The sequence below is a fragment of the Salmo salar genome, chromosome ssa02, assembly GCF_905237065.1.
Source record: "Salmo salar chromosome ssa02, Ssal_v3.1, whole genome shotgun sequence".
Taxonomy (NCBI): domain Eukaryota; kingdom Metazoa; phylum Chordata; class Actinopteri; order Salmoniformes; family Salmonidae; genus Salmo; species Salmo salar.
The window spans coordinates 84,565,712-84,581,719 of record NC_059443.1 but is presented as its reverse complement, the minus strand read 5'-3'; the positions used below and the strand labels follow the sequence as shown (position 1 = coordinate 84,581,719).

Below are 16,008 nucleotides of genomic sequence, written 5' to 3'. Positions count from 1 at the left end.
GACTCAAACAGATTAAGAAGGAAATAAATTCCACAAATTAACTTAACAAGGAACACCTGTTAATTGTAATGCATTCCAGGTGACTACCTCATGAAGCTGGTGGAGAGAATGCCAAGAGTGTGCAAAGCTGTCATCAAGGCAAAGGGTGGCTACTTTGAAGAATCTAAAATCTAAATATATTTTGATGTGTTTAAAACTTTTTTGGTTACTACATGATTCCATATGTGTTATTTCATAGTTTTGATGTCTTCACTATTATTCTACAATGTAGAAAATGGTTAAAAAAATAAAGAAAAACCCTTGAATTAGTAGGTGTGTCCAAACTTTTGATTGGTGCTGTACATTTATTTCTTTTATAGACCTAGATGCTTATTTTGATATCATCTGTCTGTTTGACTGAATGAATCAGAAATTGCTTTAAATGTAGATGTTTAGTTTGTGTGAAGTTTGTTTTAAATTCTCACTCATTAAAATTCCAAACTAATAAATCAACACATGCTTCTTTATACATCTCAATATAACATTATTTAATGAAATACATTTAAAAAAATAAACTTACATAAAAAAATTTAAATACATATTTTCCTTAACTGCGTTGTCTACTCCAGTCAGCAGATGGCGATCTTTCAGGTAATGCTGCTGCGTGACGTATAATCTAGTGGACGGGACGCTTCCTCAACAACAGCAGCTAGTCAGCCACGTCGGTAGCTTGCTAGCCAACATTGCCGAAACATTCAAACTCTATATACACTTTCGATGTAAAATAGACACTTTGTTGTAATTACACCTTTGTCGTATAGGTAGTTACCCCCTTTACTTTCATATTTACGTTGCTAGTAACTATCTGAATAGCTAAAACAGCATTAGCCTAGTGCTAGGCTAACATCCCCAACCATGAGCTCACTAAGCTACTTTCCCCCTGGTAAAGAAGAGGAGAAAGAAGAAGAGACTTTTATAAAGAAAGTTAAGGGTGAGGCTGTTACAGTGAAAGAAGAAGAGACTGTTAAAAGAGAAGTAGAGGGTGAGGCTGTAACGGTGAAAGAAGAGACTGTTAAAAGAGAAGTAGAGGGTGAGGCTGTTACAGTGAAAGAAGAAGAGACTGTTAAAAGAGAAGTAGAGGGTGAGGCTGTAACGGTGAAAGAAGAGACTGTTAAAAGAGAAGTAGAGGGTGAGGCTGTTACTGTGAAAGAAGAAGAGACTGTTAAAAGAGAAGTAGAGGGTGAGGCTGTAACGGTGAAAGAAGAGACTGTTAAAAGAGAAGTAGAGGGTGAGGCTGTTACTGTGAAAGAAGAAGAGACTGTTAAAAGAGAAGTAGAGGGTGAGGCTGTAACGGTGAAAGAAGAGACTGTTAAAAGAGAAGTAGAGGGTGAGGCTGTTACTGTGAAAGAAGAAGAGACTGTTAAAAGAGAAGTAGAGGGTGAGGCTGTTACTGTGAAAGAAGAGGAAGATGTTACTGTGAAAGAAGAGGATGCAGTTGAAAGAGTGAAAGAGGAGGAGGAGGAGATGACTGTCACGGTGGAAGAAGGAGAGGAGGAGGAGACAGGAGATCGGATTAACACAATGAGTGAGTAATGTCTTAACAAAAGGACAAACTATGTAATTGTTAAACCCATGTGTGGTTTTAAAGGGCCATTCTACTTTAGTTTTACACTGGAATATGTTGTTTAGTACTGTAGGAATTGTTAAAACTATGCTGTGAAACAGGGCTCTCCAACCCTGTTCCTGGAGAGTCACTCTCCTGTAGGTTGTTGGCTCCAACTCCGTCTCTAGTTTAGATCACTGTAATACCAGACCATAGAAATAAGAATGAATAGAACGGGCTTGGAAGGTCCAACCCTGGCAATTGACTGGTAAACGCATTGGTACACTCACAATGTCTGCCTTGTATTGTGATGCAATCATTTCCATGGTGTTTTGGAATGTTCTATCAACTGATGCTGGATTGCCATGGTAATGTAGTATGTTCATTTAACTGATGTGGCTCATGCAATGGAATGTCATTTTTTTCTAATGTCAGTTGAGTTTACTCAACAAATCACAGCACAGATTGAAGGGTACACTTCCTAGTTTTACTTCCTGGCATGGGTACACTCAAAATGGCTGCCACTCCACCCATTCTGCCAGAGTTCCCCAAACTTGGCCCTTGGTACACGTTTTGTTTTTTTGCCCCTAACACTACACAGCTGATTCAATGTTTGCTGATAGGTTGATTTGAATTAGCTGTATAGTGCTAGGGGGGAGAAAACAAAACGTGCACCACTTGGGGTTCCGAGGACAGAGTGTGGGAAACCCTGCATTATGCCATCATTGACTTGAATACAGACGCCCTATCTATTCATTCCTATTTCTATCTTCCATACAGGGTTCTAGCTTAATGAGTCCAAAATAAGGTTCCACCACGACATCGAGTCACTATAAGTCCAGACTTGTAAAAATGTCAGTTCTTTAATTCCTTGTACCTATGTTTGTCCTTTGTAAATTGCGTGCCTTTCTTTGTTTTCTGAAATCCGTAGCTTTTAATAAACGTACTATTTAAATGCGACCTCTGCCAAGGGGTCGTTGTTTCTTAACGGAGAAGGAGCAGCCCGTCATTGCACTGCAGATTTGTTTTGGCAAGGGATGCATAGAATAAAAAATCATGGATTCCAACTGCCAACTGTGTAACAATCAGGACAAGCACAGGTACACAGTAGAATCCAACTGCCAACTGTGTAACAATCAGGACAAGCACAGGTACACAGTAGAATCCAACTGACAACTGTGTAACAATCAGGACAAGCACAGGTACACAGTAGAATCCAACTGCCAACTGTGTAACAATCAGGACAAGCACAGGTACACAGTAGAATCCAACTGACAACTGTGTAACAATCAGGACAAGCACAGGTACACAGTAGAATCCAACTGACAACTGTGTAACAATCAGGACAAGCACAGGTACACAGTAGAATCCAACTGACAACTGTGTAACAATCAGGACAAGCACAGGTACACAGTAGGTGTTAAAGAATGGATATTTATAAAATATCGAGTGGTAGAGCACGCTTGAAGTCCTTACTTCCTACTTCATTGGACAACAATGGAAAGACGTCACATAAAATGTGTTTGATTAAAAACTATGGATTTTTAGCAAACAAAACACGCAATTAGACAGGAGAAACATTAGGTACGAGGAATGGAACAAATGCATTAAAGAAGTGACATTTTTACAAGTCTGGACTTATAGTGACTCAGTGTAGTGGAAGCACCCTCTTCTGGACGTATTGTGCTACAACCCTGTATGAAAGATATCCATATTACAGAGATCTAAACTAGAGGTCGACCGATTATGATTTTTCAACGCCGATACCGAATATTGGAGGACCAAAAAAAGCCAATACCGATTTTTTTAATATATATATATGTGTAATAATGACAATTACAACAATACTGAATGAACACTTAATATAATAAATAAATACAAATCTATATAATCTCAAATAAATAATGAAACATGTTCAATTTGCTTTAAATAATGCAAAAAGTAAGTGTTGGAGAAGAAAGTAAAAGTGCAATATGTGCCATGTAAAAAAGCTAACGTTTAAGTTCCTTGCTCAGAACATGAGAACATATGAAAGCTGGTGGTTCCTTTTAACATGAGTCTTCAATATTCCCAGGTAAGATGTTTTAGGTTGTAGTTATTATAGGAATTATAGGACTATTTCTCTCTATACCATTTGTATTTCATATACCTTTGACTATTGGATGTTCTTATAGGCACTATAGTATTGCCAGCCTAATCTCGGTAGTTGATAGGCTTGAAGTCACAAACAGCGCTGTGCTTCAAGCATTGCGAAGAGCTGCTGGCAAACGCAGGAAAGTGCTGGTTTGAATGAATGTTTACTAGCCTGCTGCTGCCTACCACCGCTCAGTCAGACTGCTCTATCAAATATCAAATCATAGACTTAATTATAATATAATAAACACACAGAAATACGAGCCTTAGGTCATTAATATGGTCAAATCCGGAAACTATCATTTCGAAAACAAAACGTTTATTCTTTCAGTGAAATACGGAACCGTTCCGTATTTTATCTAACGGGTGGCATCCATAAGTCTAAATATTGCTGTTACATTACACAACCTTCAATGTTATGTCATAATTATGTAAAGTTCTGGCAAATTAATTACGGTCTTTGTTAGGAAGAAATAATCTTCACAGTTCGCAACGAGCCAGGCGGTAAAAACTGCTGCATATACCCTGACTCTGCTTGCAGTGAACGCAAGAGAAGTGACAATTTCCCTAGTTAATATTGACTGCTAACATGAATTTCATTTCTTTTAACTTAATATGCAGGTTTAAAAAAATATACTTGTGTATTGATTTTAAGGCATTGATGTTTATGGTTAGGTACATTGGTGCAACGACAGTTTTTTTTTGTGAATGCGCTTGTTAAATCAACACCCGTTTGGCGAAGTAGGCTGTGATGATAAATTATCAGGCACCGCATTGATTATTTGCAACGCAGGACAAGCTAGATAAACTAGTAATATCATCAACCATGTGTAGTTAACTAGTGATTATGTTACTGTCCCAGTTGTAACTAACCTGATCAACCAGCTAATTACAGTTACTACTGTCCCAGTTGTAACTAACCTGATCAACCAGCTAATTACAGTTACTACTGTCCCAGTTGTAACTAACCTGATCAACCAGCTAATTACAGTTACTACTGTCCCAGTTGTAACTAACCTGATCAACCAGCTAATTACAGCTCCTACTGTCCCAGTTGTAACTAACCTGATCAACCAGCTAATTACAGCTACTACTGTCCCAGTTGTAACTAACCTGATCAACCAGCTAATTACAGCTCCTACTGTCCCAGTTGTAACTAACCTGATCAACCAGCTAATTACAGCTCCTACTGTCCCAGTTGTAACTAACCTGATCAACCAGCTAATTACAGTTACTACTGTCCCAGTTGTAACTAACCTGATCAACCAGCTAATTACAGTTACTACTGTCCCAGTTGTAACTAACCTGATCAACCAGCTAATTACAGCTACTACTGTCCCAGTTGTAACTAACCTGATCAACCAGCTAATTAGTTACTACTGTCCCAGTTGTAACTAACCTGATCAACCAGCTAATTACAGTTACTACTGTCCCAGTTGTAACTAACCTGATCAACCAGCTAATTGTTACAATCAGGTGAGCTAGATTAAGGTTGGAGTGAAAATCTACAGGACTGTAGTTCTCCAGTAACAGGGTTGGAGAGTCCTGCTGTAAAATGTCTGTACCAGGGGTAGGTAACCTGTTGTCATGGAGAGCCCTGCTGTAAAATGTCTAGACCAGGGGTAGGTAACCTGTTGTCATGGAGAGCCCTGCTGTAAAATGTCTAGACCATGTTTTTGATTTAACCGACCTGGAAGACCAGGTGTGTTGAATATAGGCAATCATTGAACTGATCAATTAGCTCATTTGGTCAGGTGTGGAAACAGGGTTGCATACCCCTGGTCTATTCCATCAAAGAGTGGACCACCAACAAATCACATTTTATTTGTCACGTGCTTTGTAAACACAAAGCGTTAGGGGATAGGCGTCCCGTCAACGGGACAGCTGTAAATCATGCAGTGCCTTGTCACAATCGCAGATTTTAGAGAAACAACAAATGTTGGTACATATAAGTGTCTTATATTGTCTGAAAGCTTAAATTCTTGTTAATATAACTGCACTGCCCAATTTACAGTAGCTATTACTGCGAAAAAATGCCATGCTATCATTTGAGGAGAGCTCCTAACAACAAAACACTTTTTTCACCGCGATAGGTTTGATAAATTCACCTCTGAAGGTGAAATGTGTTCTTACATTCTGAAATCTTGCTCTGATTTATCATCCAAAGGGTCCCAGAGATAACATTAAGTGTCATTTTGTTAGATAAAATCATTTTTCATATCCTAAAATGGTCCATATAGCATGCACGATCGATTTTGTATTTCCACTTGTTCAATTTGCAAAGAAAGGAATCTGTGAAAATCTAACCCTAAACGTTGTTTCAACCAGTCAAATCACGTTCGTATGTATTCCTCAGAGATCCTAGAACATAACCAGACTTCACTATATCATTAGGGGTGTAGTATATCCTATAGAACACCAAATTTGGTCAGAGAGCAACACCTTCATGGCAAGCCGATGACACGGGCGGTCTTCACTTGATCGACTCTAACTTTGTCAAATAAGCACCAATCGGGGTCAAACAAGGTTAGCTAGATAGCCAATGAGATGGGCTTTACGGGAGTGTCCGGAAACCCTGTATCTGTCGCAAAATGTAGCTGCTAACCTTGTGCGACAGCATGCCTTTTCCTTTTGGACAGGAATTCTAAGAATATTCAGAGTTTTTAAGTTATGAAAACTGGTTGTTTTGCAAATGTTGAACTTATAATATGGCTACTAATACTGAAAAAGCTAAATCAAAGTCCAAGTATACAGATTTGACGATATTCAGAAAAATGTAATATGAATGCAAATGTCTCCTTCACGATTTGCCCAAATGTACCTGGGTGACTTCACACTAAATGTCATTTAGTTTGCTCATACTTCAAGTTGTCCGTTTGAAACTTTGCACATGCACTGCTGCCATCTTGCGGACACCATCTGAATTACAAACAGAGTGATGGCTTGATGTGGGACCTTTCTGTTGCATTTCAAAGATGGTGGTAGAAAAAAAGGTTGTTGTTTTCTTTGCATTTTCTTCTACCAGATCTATTGTGTTATATTCTCCTACATTCACATTTCCACAAACGTCAAAGTGTTTCCTTTCAAATGGTACCAAGAATATGCATATCCTTGCTTCAGGGCCTGAGCTACAGGCAGTTAGATTTGGGTATGTCATTCTAGGCGAAAATTGAAAAAAGGGGGCTATCCCTAAGAAGTTTTTAACTATGGATCCAATGAAACCTCTGATGTTGACCGATAGTTATTCCTAACTATTAATATAGAGCTCTGCTCAGATTAAATACATGACATTATCTATTATTATAGAGCTCTGTTCAGCCTAAAACATGACATTATCTATTATTATAGAGCTCTGATCAGCCTATAAACATGACATTATCTATTATTATAGAGCTCTGCTCAGCCTATAAACATGACATTACAATATTAGATTTGAAGCCTTACAACATCTTTCCTTTTTTTAAATCTCACCAATATATTTTTTAATGATGGAATGTTCTGTAAAACTGACCTCAGGTTAATGAGTAATTTAGTCTGCATTAAACCTCATAGGAAGACAGTTTGATAATGTGGAGGTTTCATTCAGGTCTTTCTGTTTCAATAAAAACTGTTTGTTTTTGGCAGGACCAGACTCAGAGGAACCAGAGCCAGAGACGTCCAATCCAACAAGACTACATCACTGTTCCCAGTGTGGAAAGAGTTTTAGATGGCTATGGTGCCTGAAAAGACATGAGAGAATACACACAGGAGAAAAGCCTTACCAATGCTCCCTGTGTGGAAAGAGTTTTACCCGGTCAGGTCAACTAAAATTACATCAGAGAACAAACACTGGAGAAAAGCTTTACCACTGCTCCCACTGCGGAAATAATTTTACCTGCTTAGCGAACCTGAAAGAACATGAGAGAATACATACAGGAAAAAACCTATACCGCTGCCTCCACTGTGGACAGAGTTTTACCCAATCAGGGGACCTAAAGGAACATGACAGAACACATATAGGAGAAAAGCCTCACCAATGCTCCCAATGTGGAAAGTTTTTTACGTGGTTACAGAGCCTGAAACATCATCAAAGAATACACACAGGAGAAAAACCTTCAAATACAGGAGAGGAGCCGTCACACACAGGAGAAAAATCTTCACATACAGGAGAGAAGCCTTACCACTGCTCTCAATGTGGAAAGACTTTTAACTGGGAAGGACACCTGAAATCACATGAGAGAACTCACACTGGACAGAAGATTTTCCATTGCTCTCATTGTTCAATGACATTTCCCCGGTTAGCGGCCTTGAAATCACATGAGAGAGTTGAGAGGCTAGTTTCTAAGTTAAAGTACTAAGCTAAATGCTAAGATAAATGCTAAGCTAAGAATGTGAGATTTTGTGTTTTTGTTTATGCCATGAAATCAACTTGGTTAAAGCTTATTATGGCTGAGGTTCTAATAGAAGCGAAGCGCGCTTGACAGCTGGCAATTAGACTTTTAAAAGTAATTTTCCCAGTACTTTGTTGTCACACTCTCCAGAATAATTTAAAGAGTGAAGAATATGTTATAAAAAAATAATATCTTCACCTTTAAACTCTGAATCATTGACAGTTTACAGCCAGACTACAGAAAGAAATAAGTCTAATAAGGCCTAGTTATGGGAGTGTTGGGAATTTAGGTTGTTCGACCTCACAGAAAGAACTGGCTTCCAGCAAACAGTTATGGCAAAGCTTTGTCCAATTTCAAATCAAATCAAAATGTGCCGAATACAACAGGTGAAATGCTTATTTTACGAGCCCCTAACCAACAATGCACTTAAAAAAAATATGAATAAGAATAAGAAATAAAAGTGACAAGTAATTAAAGAGCAGCAGTAAAATAATAATAGTGAGACTATATACAGGGGGGTACCGGTACAGAGTCAATGTGCGGGGGCACCGGTTAGTTGAGGTAATTGAGGTAATATGTACATGTAGGTAGGGTTATTAAAATGACTATGCATAGATGATAACAACAGAGAATAGCAGCGGTGTAAAGGAGGATGGGGGCGGGCAATGCAAATAGTCTGGGTAGCATTTTGATTAGATGTTCAGGAGTCATATGGCTTGGGGGTAGAAGCTGTTTAGAAGCCTCTTGGACCTAGACTTGGCACTCCAGTACCGCTTGCCATGCGGTAGCAGAGAGAACAGTCTATGATTAGGGTGGCTGGAGTCTTTGACAATTTTTAGGGCCTTCTTCTGACACCGCCTGGTATAGAGGTCCTGGATGGCAGGAAGCTTGGCCCGGTGATGTACTGGGCCGTACGCACTACCCTCTGTAGTGCCTTGCGGTCAGATGCTGAGCAGTTGCCATACCAGGCGGTGATGCAACCAGTCAGGATGCTCTCGATGGTGCAGCTGTAGAACCTTTTTAGGATCTGAGAACACATGCCAAATCTTTTCAGTCTCCTGAGGGGGAATAGGTTTTGTTGTGCCCTCTTCACGACTGTATTGTTTGATATGCATACATTCATCCTAAAGGTAAAATAAAAAATCCTGTTCTCTGTTGTAGTCCATTTGATATGTATACATTCATCCTGTTCTATTCCCTGTTGTAGTCCATTTGATATGTCTACAAATTAAATTAGATTTAAGTTAAATTTCCACCACAATACAAATCCAAGCTAAACAACAACAACTACTTACACTACATGACCAAAAGTATATGGACACCTGCTTGTTGAACAATCTCACTCCAAAACCATGGGTATTAATATGGAAATGGTCCCCCCTTTGCTGCTATAACAGCCTCCACTCTTCTGGGAAGGCTTTCCACTAGATGTTGGAACATTGCTGCGGGGACTTGCTTCCATTCAGCCACAAGAGCATTAGTGAAGTCAGGCACTGATGTTGGGCGATTAGGCCTGGCACGCAGTCGGCGTTCCAATTCATCCCAAAGGTGTTCAATGGGGTTGAGGTCAGGGGTCTGTGCAGGCCAGTCAAGTTCTTCCACACCGATCTCGACAAACCATTCCTGGATGGACCTCTCTTTGTGCACAGGCATTGTCATGCTGAAACAGGAAAGGGCCTTCCCCAAACTGTTGCCACAAAGTTGGAAGCACAGAATCGTCTAGAATGTCATTGTATGCTGTAGCATTAACATTTCCCTTAACTGGAACTAAGGGACCTAGCCTGAACCATGGAAAAACAGCCCCAGACCATTATTCCTCCTCCTCCAAACTTTACAGATGGCACTATGCATTGGGGCAGGTAGTGTTCTGGCATCTGCCAAAACCAGATTCTCCTGTCAGACTGCCAGATGGTGAAGCGTGATTCATCTCTCCAGAGAACTCATTTCCACTGCTCCAGAGTCCAATGGTGGCGAGCTTTACACCACTCCAGCCGACGCTTGGCATTGCGCATGGTGATCTTAGGCTTGTGAGCAGCTGCTCGGCCATGGAAACCCATTTCATGAAGCTCCTTATGACCAGTTCTTGTGCTGACGTTGCTTCCAGAGGCAGTTTGGAACTCGGTAGTGAGTGTTGCAACCGAGGACAGACGATTTTTGCGCGCTATGCGGTTCAGCACTCAGTGGTCCTGTTCTGTGAGCTTGTGTGGCCTACCATTTCGCGGCTGAGCCGTTGTTGCTCCTAGAGGTTTCCACTTCACAATAACAGCACTTATAGTTGACCGGGGAAGCTCTAGAAGGGCAGAAATTTGACAAACTAACTTGTTGGCATCCTATGATGGTGCCACGTTGAAAGTCACTGACCTCTTCAATATGGCCATTCTATTGCCAATGTTTGTCTATGGAAATTGCATGGCTGTGTGCTCAATTTTATAAACCTGTCAGCAACGGGTATGGCTGAAATAGCTGAATCAACTAATTTGAAGGGGTTTACAAGTACTGTTGTATATACAGTGTACTTTGTATTCACGCATCCCATCCATATAACTCCACCCACGCGTCAGGTATTGCAGACATTGTAAGTTAATCAAATTAGTTTAAACTGTTCTAGCGAATGTTGATTTTAGCAATCCGTCACCGACTGGCAGGTTCAAGTTGGCTAGCTATAGGCTATCTAGCTAGCTAACGTTAGCATAGAAGGCAAGCTAACGTGACTTGTCAGTCAATTAGCCACCAACAGGATACATTGATCAGCTAATGCAGTGGTTACCAACCTTTTGGATCACGAGTAACGAGTTGGACGCTTTCACGTGCTTTGAACTCGTTGAGAAACGTTGATTGGCTAATGGCAAACAAGCCGCGTCAAACCATAATCTAAAAGTACAGCTATGATGCAAGCAAATTTATAGTGTTGGAAAAACCACACTAATAGATTGCTTTTTGTAAAAAAAAAAAGAAGATATATATTGTTGTTGCATTAAACTTCCTGAAAATGCTGTTATCAAGGTCATTTCCTTAGCACAGTGGTCACCAACCTCACTTTCCCGAGTCAAAATGCAAGCCGAGACCTACCACTCAGATTTTGTTTTTAAACATGACTTTAAAAAAAACGTAAGCCTATGCAACATTAACCAATTAAAGACAGTTCTGTAACAATGAGGTTTGTGTAGTGGGATATATACCCAATACATTGACCCTGCGTATTGGCTCTGCTTGAATTGTCCTGCCAATGTTGTTCTTCTCAGACCATTTTGAAGTTATATTTTGAAATTTGAGGTATATGATCACACTGATCATTTGTTGTATTACTTGACAGCTTTTATCATTTTCTTTTTTTAAATTATTACTGGACTGATGGCATCTAAAGGTCAGTCTGAGGGGAGGAAGGGAGCAGCGGTGAGGCTGCATCTCACCCGACTCACCATCCCTCTGCCCTCCTTCCCTCTCCTGAGAAAAAGGGGACACAGTCTTCCAGCTGATGGAGAAACTCAAGTCACACTGCATTATTTCTGCCTCATGCACCAATTCATGTTGTTACCGCTATGACCAGAAAAAGTGAAATATTCCTTGATATTAAAAAAGACACAAGCCGATAATAACAACAATGCTTGTCGTTACACTTTGCTATACTCATTCATTGCAGCTGCAGTGCTGGTTTTAGCGTGAGTGGAAGTAGGGAGAACACACATTTTATGGCTTATATAAGTGAAAAATAAAGTGTTGACGTGCTGAATTAATCAATCAAATGTATTTATAAAGCCCTTTTTACATCAACCGATGTCACAAAGTGCTATACAGAAACCCAGCCTAAAACCACAAACGGCAAGCAATGCAGGTGTAGAAGCACGGGGGCTAGGAAAAACTCCCTAGAAAGGCCAGAACCTAGGAAGAAACCTAGAGAGGAACCAGGCTCTGAGGGGTGGCCAGTCTTCTTCTGGCTGTGCCGGGTTGAGATTATAACAGAACATGGCCAAGATGTTCAAACATTCATAGATGACGAGCAGGGTCAAATAATAATAATAATCACAGTGGTTGTAGAGGGTACAACAGGTCAGCACCTCAGGAGTAAATGTCAGTTGGCCGAACATTCAGAGTTAGAGACAGTAGGTGCGGTAGAGAGAGAAAGTCGAAAACAGCAGGTCTGGGACAAGGTAGGTACGGTGAACAGGTCAGGGTTCCATAGCCGCAGGCAGAACAGTTGAAACTGGAGCAGCAGCACGACCAGGTGGACTGGGGACAGCAAGGTGTCATCAGGCCAGGTAGTCCTGAAGCCTGGTCCCAGGGCTCAGGTCCTCCGGGAGGGGAGGGAGAGAAAGAGAATTAGAGGGAGCATTCTTAAATTCACACAGGACACTGGATAAGACAGGAGAAATACTCCAGACATAAGACTGACCCTTGTCCCCTGACACAAAAACTATTGCAGCGTAAATACTGGAGGTTGAGACAGGAGGGGTCGGGAGACACTGTGGCCCCGTCTGACAATACCCCCAGACAGGGCCAACCAGGCAGGATATAACCCCACCCACTTTGCCAAAGCACAGCCCCCACACTACTGGAGGGATATCTTCAAACCACCAACTTACTACCCTGAAACAAGGCTGAGTATAGCCCACGAAGATCTCCCCCACGGCACAAACTCGAGGGGGTCGCTAAACCCGGACAGGAAGATCATGACTCAACCCACTCAAGTGACGCACCCCTCCTAGGGACGGGATGGAAGAGCACCAGTATGCCAGTGACTCAGCCCCCATAATAGGGTAAGAGGCAGAGAATCCCGGTGGAGAGAGGAGAACCAGCCAGGCAGAGACAGCAAGGGAGGTTTGTTGCTCTAGTGCCTTTTCGTTCACCTTCACATACCTGGGCCAGACTACACTCAATCATAGGACCTACTGAAGAGACGAGTCTTCAACAAAGACTTACTGAAGGTCGAGAATGAGTCTGCGTCTCTCACATGGATAGGCAGACCGTTCCAAAAAATGTAGCTCTATAGTAAAGGAGAAAACCCTGCCTCCAGCTGTTTGCTTAGAAATTCTAGGGACAATAAGGAGGCCTGCGTCTTGTGACCGTAGCGTACATGTAGGTATGTACGGCAGGACCAAATCGGAGAGATAGGTAGGAGCATGCCCATGTAATGATTTGTAGGTTAGCAGTAAAATGTTGAAATCAGCCCTAGCCTTCACAGTAAGCCAGTGTAGAGAGGCTAGAGCACTGGAGTAATATAATCAAATTATTTGGTTCTAGTCAAGATTCTAGCAGCCTTGTTTAGCACTAACTGCAGTTTATTTAGTGCTTTATCCGGGTAGCCAGAGAGTAGAGCATTGCAGCAGTCTAACCTAGGAATGACAAGAGCTCTTTGTTTCTTGGGACCTAGAACTAGCATCTCTGTTTTGTTCGAGTTTTTTTTAATTCCGCCATCCACTTCCTCATGTCTGAAACACAGGCTTCCAGGGAGGGCAATTTTGGGGCTTCACCATGTTTCATTGAAATGTACAGTCGTGGCCAAAAGTTTTCAGAATGACACAAATATTAATTTTCACAAAGCCTGCTGCCTCAGTTTGTATGATGGCAATTTGCATATACTCCAGAATGTGATGAAGAGTGATCAGCAGAATTGCAATTAATTGCAAAGACCCTCTTTGCCATGCAAATTAACTGAATCCCCAAAAAACATTTCCACTGCATTTCAGCCCTGCCACAAAAGGACCAGCTGACATCATGTCAGTGATCAGCTGACATCATGTCTCATTAACACAGGTGTGAGTGTTGACGAGGACAAGGCTGGAGATCACTCTGTCATGCTGATTGAGTTCAAATAACAGACTGGAAGCTTCAAAAGGAGGGTGGTGCTTGGAATCATCATTCTTCCTCTGTCAACCATGGTTACCTGCAAGGAAACACGTGCCGTCATTATTGCTTTGCACAAAAAGGGCTTCACAGGCAAGGATATTGCTGCCAGTAAGATTGCACCTAAATCAACCATTTATCGTATCTTCAAGAACTTCAAGGAGAGCGGTTCAATTGTTGTGAAGAAGGCTTCAGGGCGTCCATGAAAGTCCAGCAAGCGCCAGGACTGTCTCCTAAAGTTGATTCAGCTGCGGGATCGGGGCACCACCAGTACAGAGCTTGCTCAGGAATGGCAGCAGGTAGGTGTGAGTGCATCTGCACGCACAGTGAGGCGAAGACTTTTGGAGGATGGCCTGGTGTCAAGAAGGGCAGCAAAGAAGCCACTTCTCTCCAGGAAAAACATCAGGGACAGACTGATATTCTGCAAAAGGTCCAGGGATTGGACTGCTGAGGACTGGGGTAAAGTCATTTTCTCTGATGAATCCCCTTTCTACCATCAGTCCTGTGTCATGCCAACAGTAAAGCCTCCTGCGACCGGTCATGTGTGGGGTTGCTTCTCAGCCAAGGGAGTGGGCTCACTCACAATTTTGCCTAAGAACACAGCCATGAATAAAGAATGGTACCAACACATCCTCCTAGAGCAACTTCTCCCAACCATCCAGGAACATTTTGGTGACGAACAATGCCTTTTCCAGCATGACTGAGCACCTTACCATAAGGCAAAAGTGATCATTAAGTGGCTCGGGGAACAAAACATCGATATTTTGGGTCCATGGCCAGGAAAGTCCCCAGACCTTAATCCCATTGAGAACTTGTGGTCAATCCTGAAGAGGCGGGTGGACAAACAAAAACCCACAAGTTATGACAAACTCCAAGCATTGATTATGCAAGAATGGACTGAATGGGCTGCCATCAGTCAGGATGTGGGCCAGAAGTTAATTGACAGCATGCCAGGGCGGATTGCAGTGGTCTTGAAAAAGAAGGGTCAACACTGCAAATATTGACTCTTTGCATCAACTTCATGTAATTGTCAATAAAAGCCTTTGACACTTATGAAATGCTTGTAATTATACTTCAGTGTTCCATAGTAACATCTGACAAAATATCTAAAGACACTGAAGCAGCAAACTTTGTGGAAATTAATATTGGTGTCATTCTCAAAACTTTTGGCCACGACTGTGCAGCTGTGTATCGTCCTCATAGCAGTGAAAGTTAACATTGTGTTTCCGAATGACATCACCAAGAGGTAAAATATATAGTGAAAACAATAGTGGTCCTAAAACCGAACCTTGACGAACACCTAAACTTACAGTTGATTTATCAGAGGACAAACCATCCACAGAGACAAATTTTGCAATAATCTGAGTACAGCGCTCAGACAACAACAACAAGCAATACAGATACCCGCCATTTTGGAGTCAACTAAAATCAATAATAGCATTATAAATATTCACTCACCTTTGATGATATTCACTTACCTCAGAATGCACTCCCAGGAATCCCAGTTCCACAATACATTTTTGTTTTGTTTGATAAAGTCCATCATTTTTGTCCAAATACCTCCTTTTTGTTCACGTGTTTAGTCCACTACTCCAAATGCAGGAAGCGCGCGCAAAATGTCATGACGAAAAGTCAAAAAAACGTATATTTACGTTCGTAGAAACATGTCAAACGATGTATAGCATCAATCTTTAGGATGTTTTTATCATAAATGTTCAGTAATATTCCAACCGGACAATTCCATGGTCTTCAAAAAAGAAAAGGAACAGAGCTAACTCTCACGTGAGTGCGCCACTGAACTCATGTCATTTTCTCAGTCGTCTACTTTCAGGACCTCTTATTTTCTCCCCAGTCACAGTAGAAGCATGACACAACATTCTAAAGACTGTTGACATCTAGTGGAAGCCTTACGAAGTACAAAATTAACTCTAAGTCACTGTATACTGTATAGGCAATCACTTGAAAAACTACAAACCTCAGATTTCCACACTTCCTGGTTGGATTTTTCTCAGGTTTTTGCCTGCCATATGAGTTCTGTTATACTCACAGACATCATTCAAACAGTTTTAGAAACTTCAGTGT

General features: G+C 41.2%; 1 protein-coding gene across 1 annotated transcript; it reads left to right on the top strand.

The window, feature by feature from the left end:
- Window positions 1-251: 251 nt before the first annotated feature.
- LOC106594493 (zinc finger protein 568-like) lies at window positions 252-9,245 on the top strand. Its single transcript, XM_045711421.1, has 2 exons — window positions 252-1,564; window positions 7,340-9,245. The coding sequence occupies exons 1-2, from the start codon at window positions 895-897 to the stop codon at window positions 8,050-8,052; spliced, it is 1,383 nt and encodes a 460-aa protein (XP_045567377.1). The 5' UTR covers window positions 252-894; the 3' UTR covers window positions 8,053-9,245.
- Window positions 9,246-16,008: the final 6,763 nt, after the last annotated feature.

Excerpts from the sequence above, each read along its gene's own strand:
- LOC106594493 (XM_045711421.1), top strand. The coding sequence starts at position 895 with ATGAGCTCACTAAGCTACTTTCCCCCTGGTAAAGAAGAGGAGAAAGAA. Across the intron at positions 1,565-7,339 it reads AGATCGGATTAACACAATGA|GACCAGACTCAGAGGAACCA; the intron begins GTGAGTAATGTC and ends TGTTTTTGGCAG.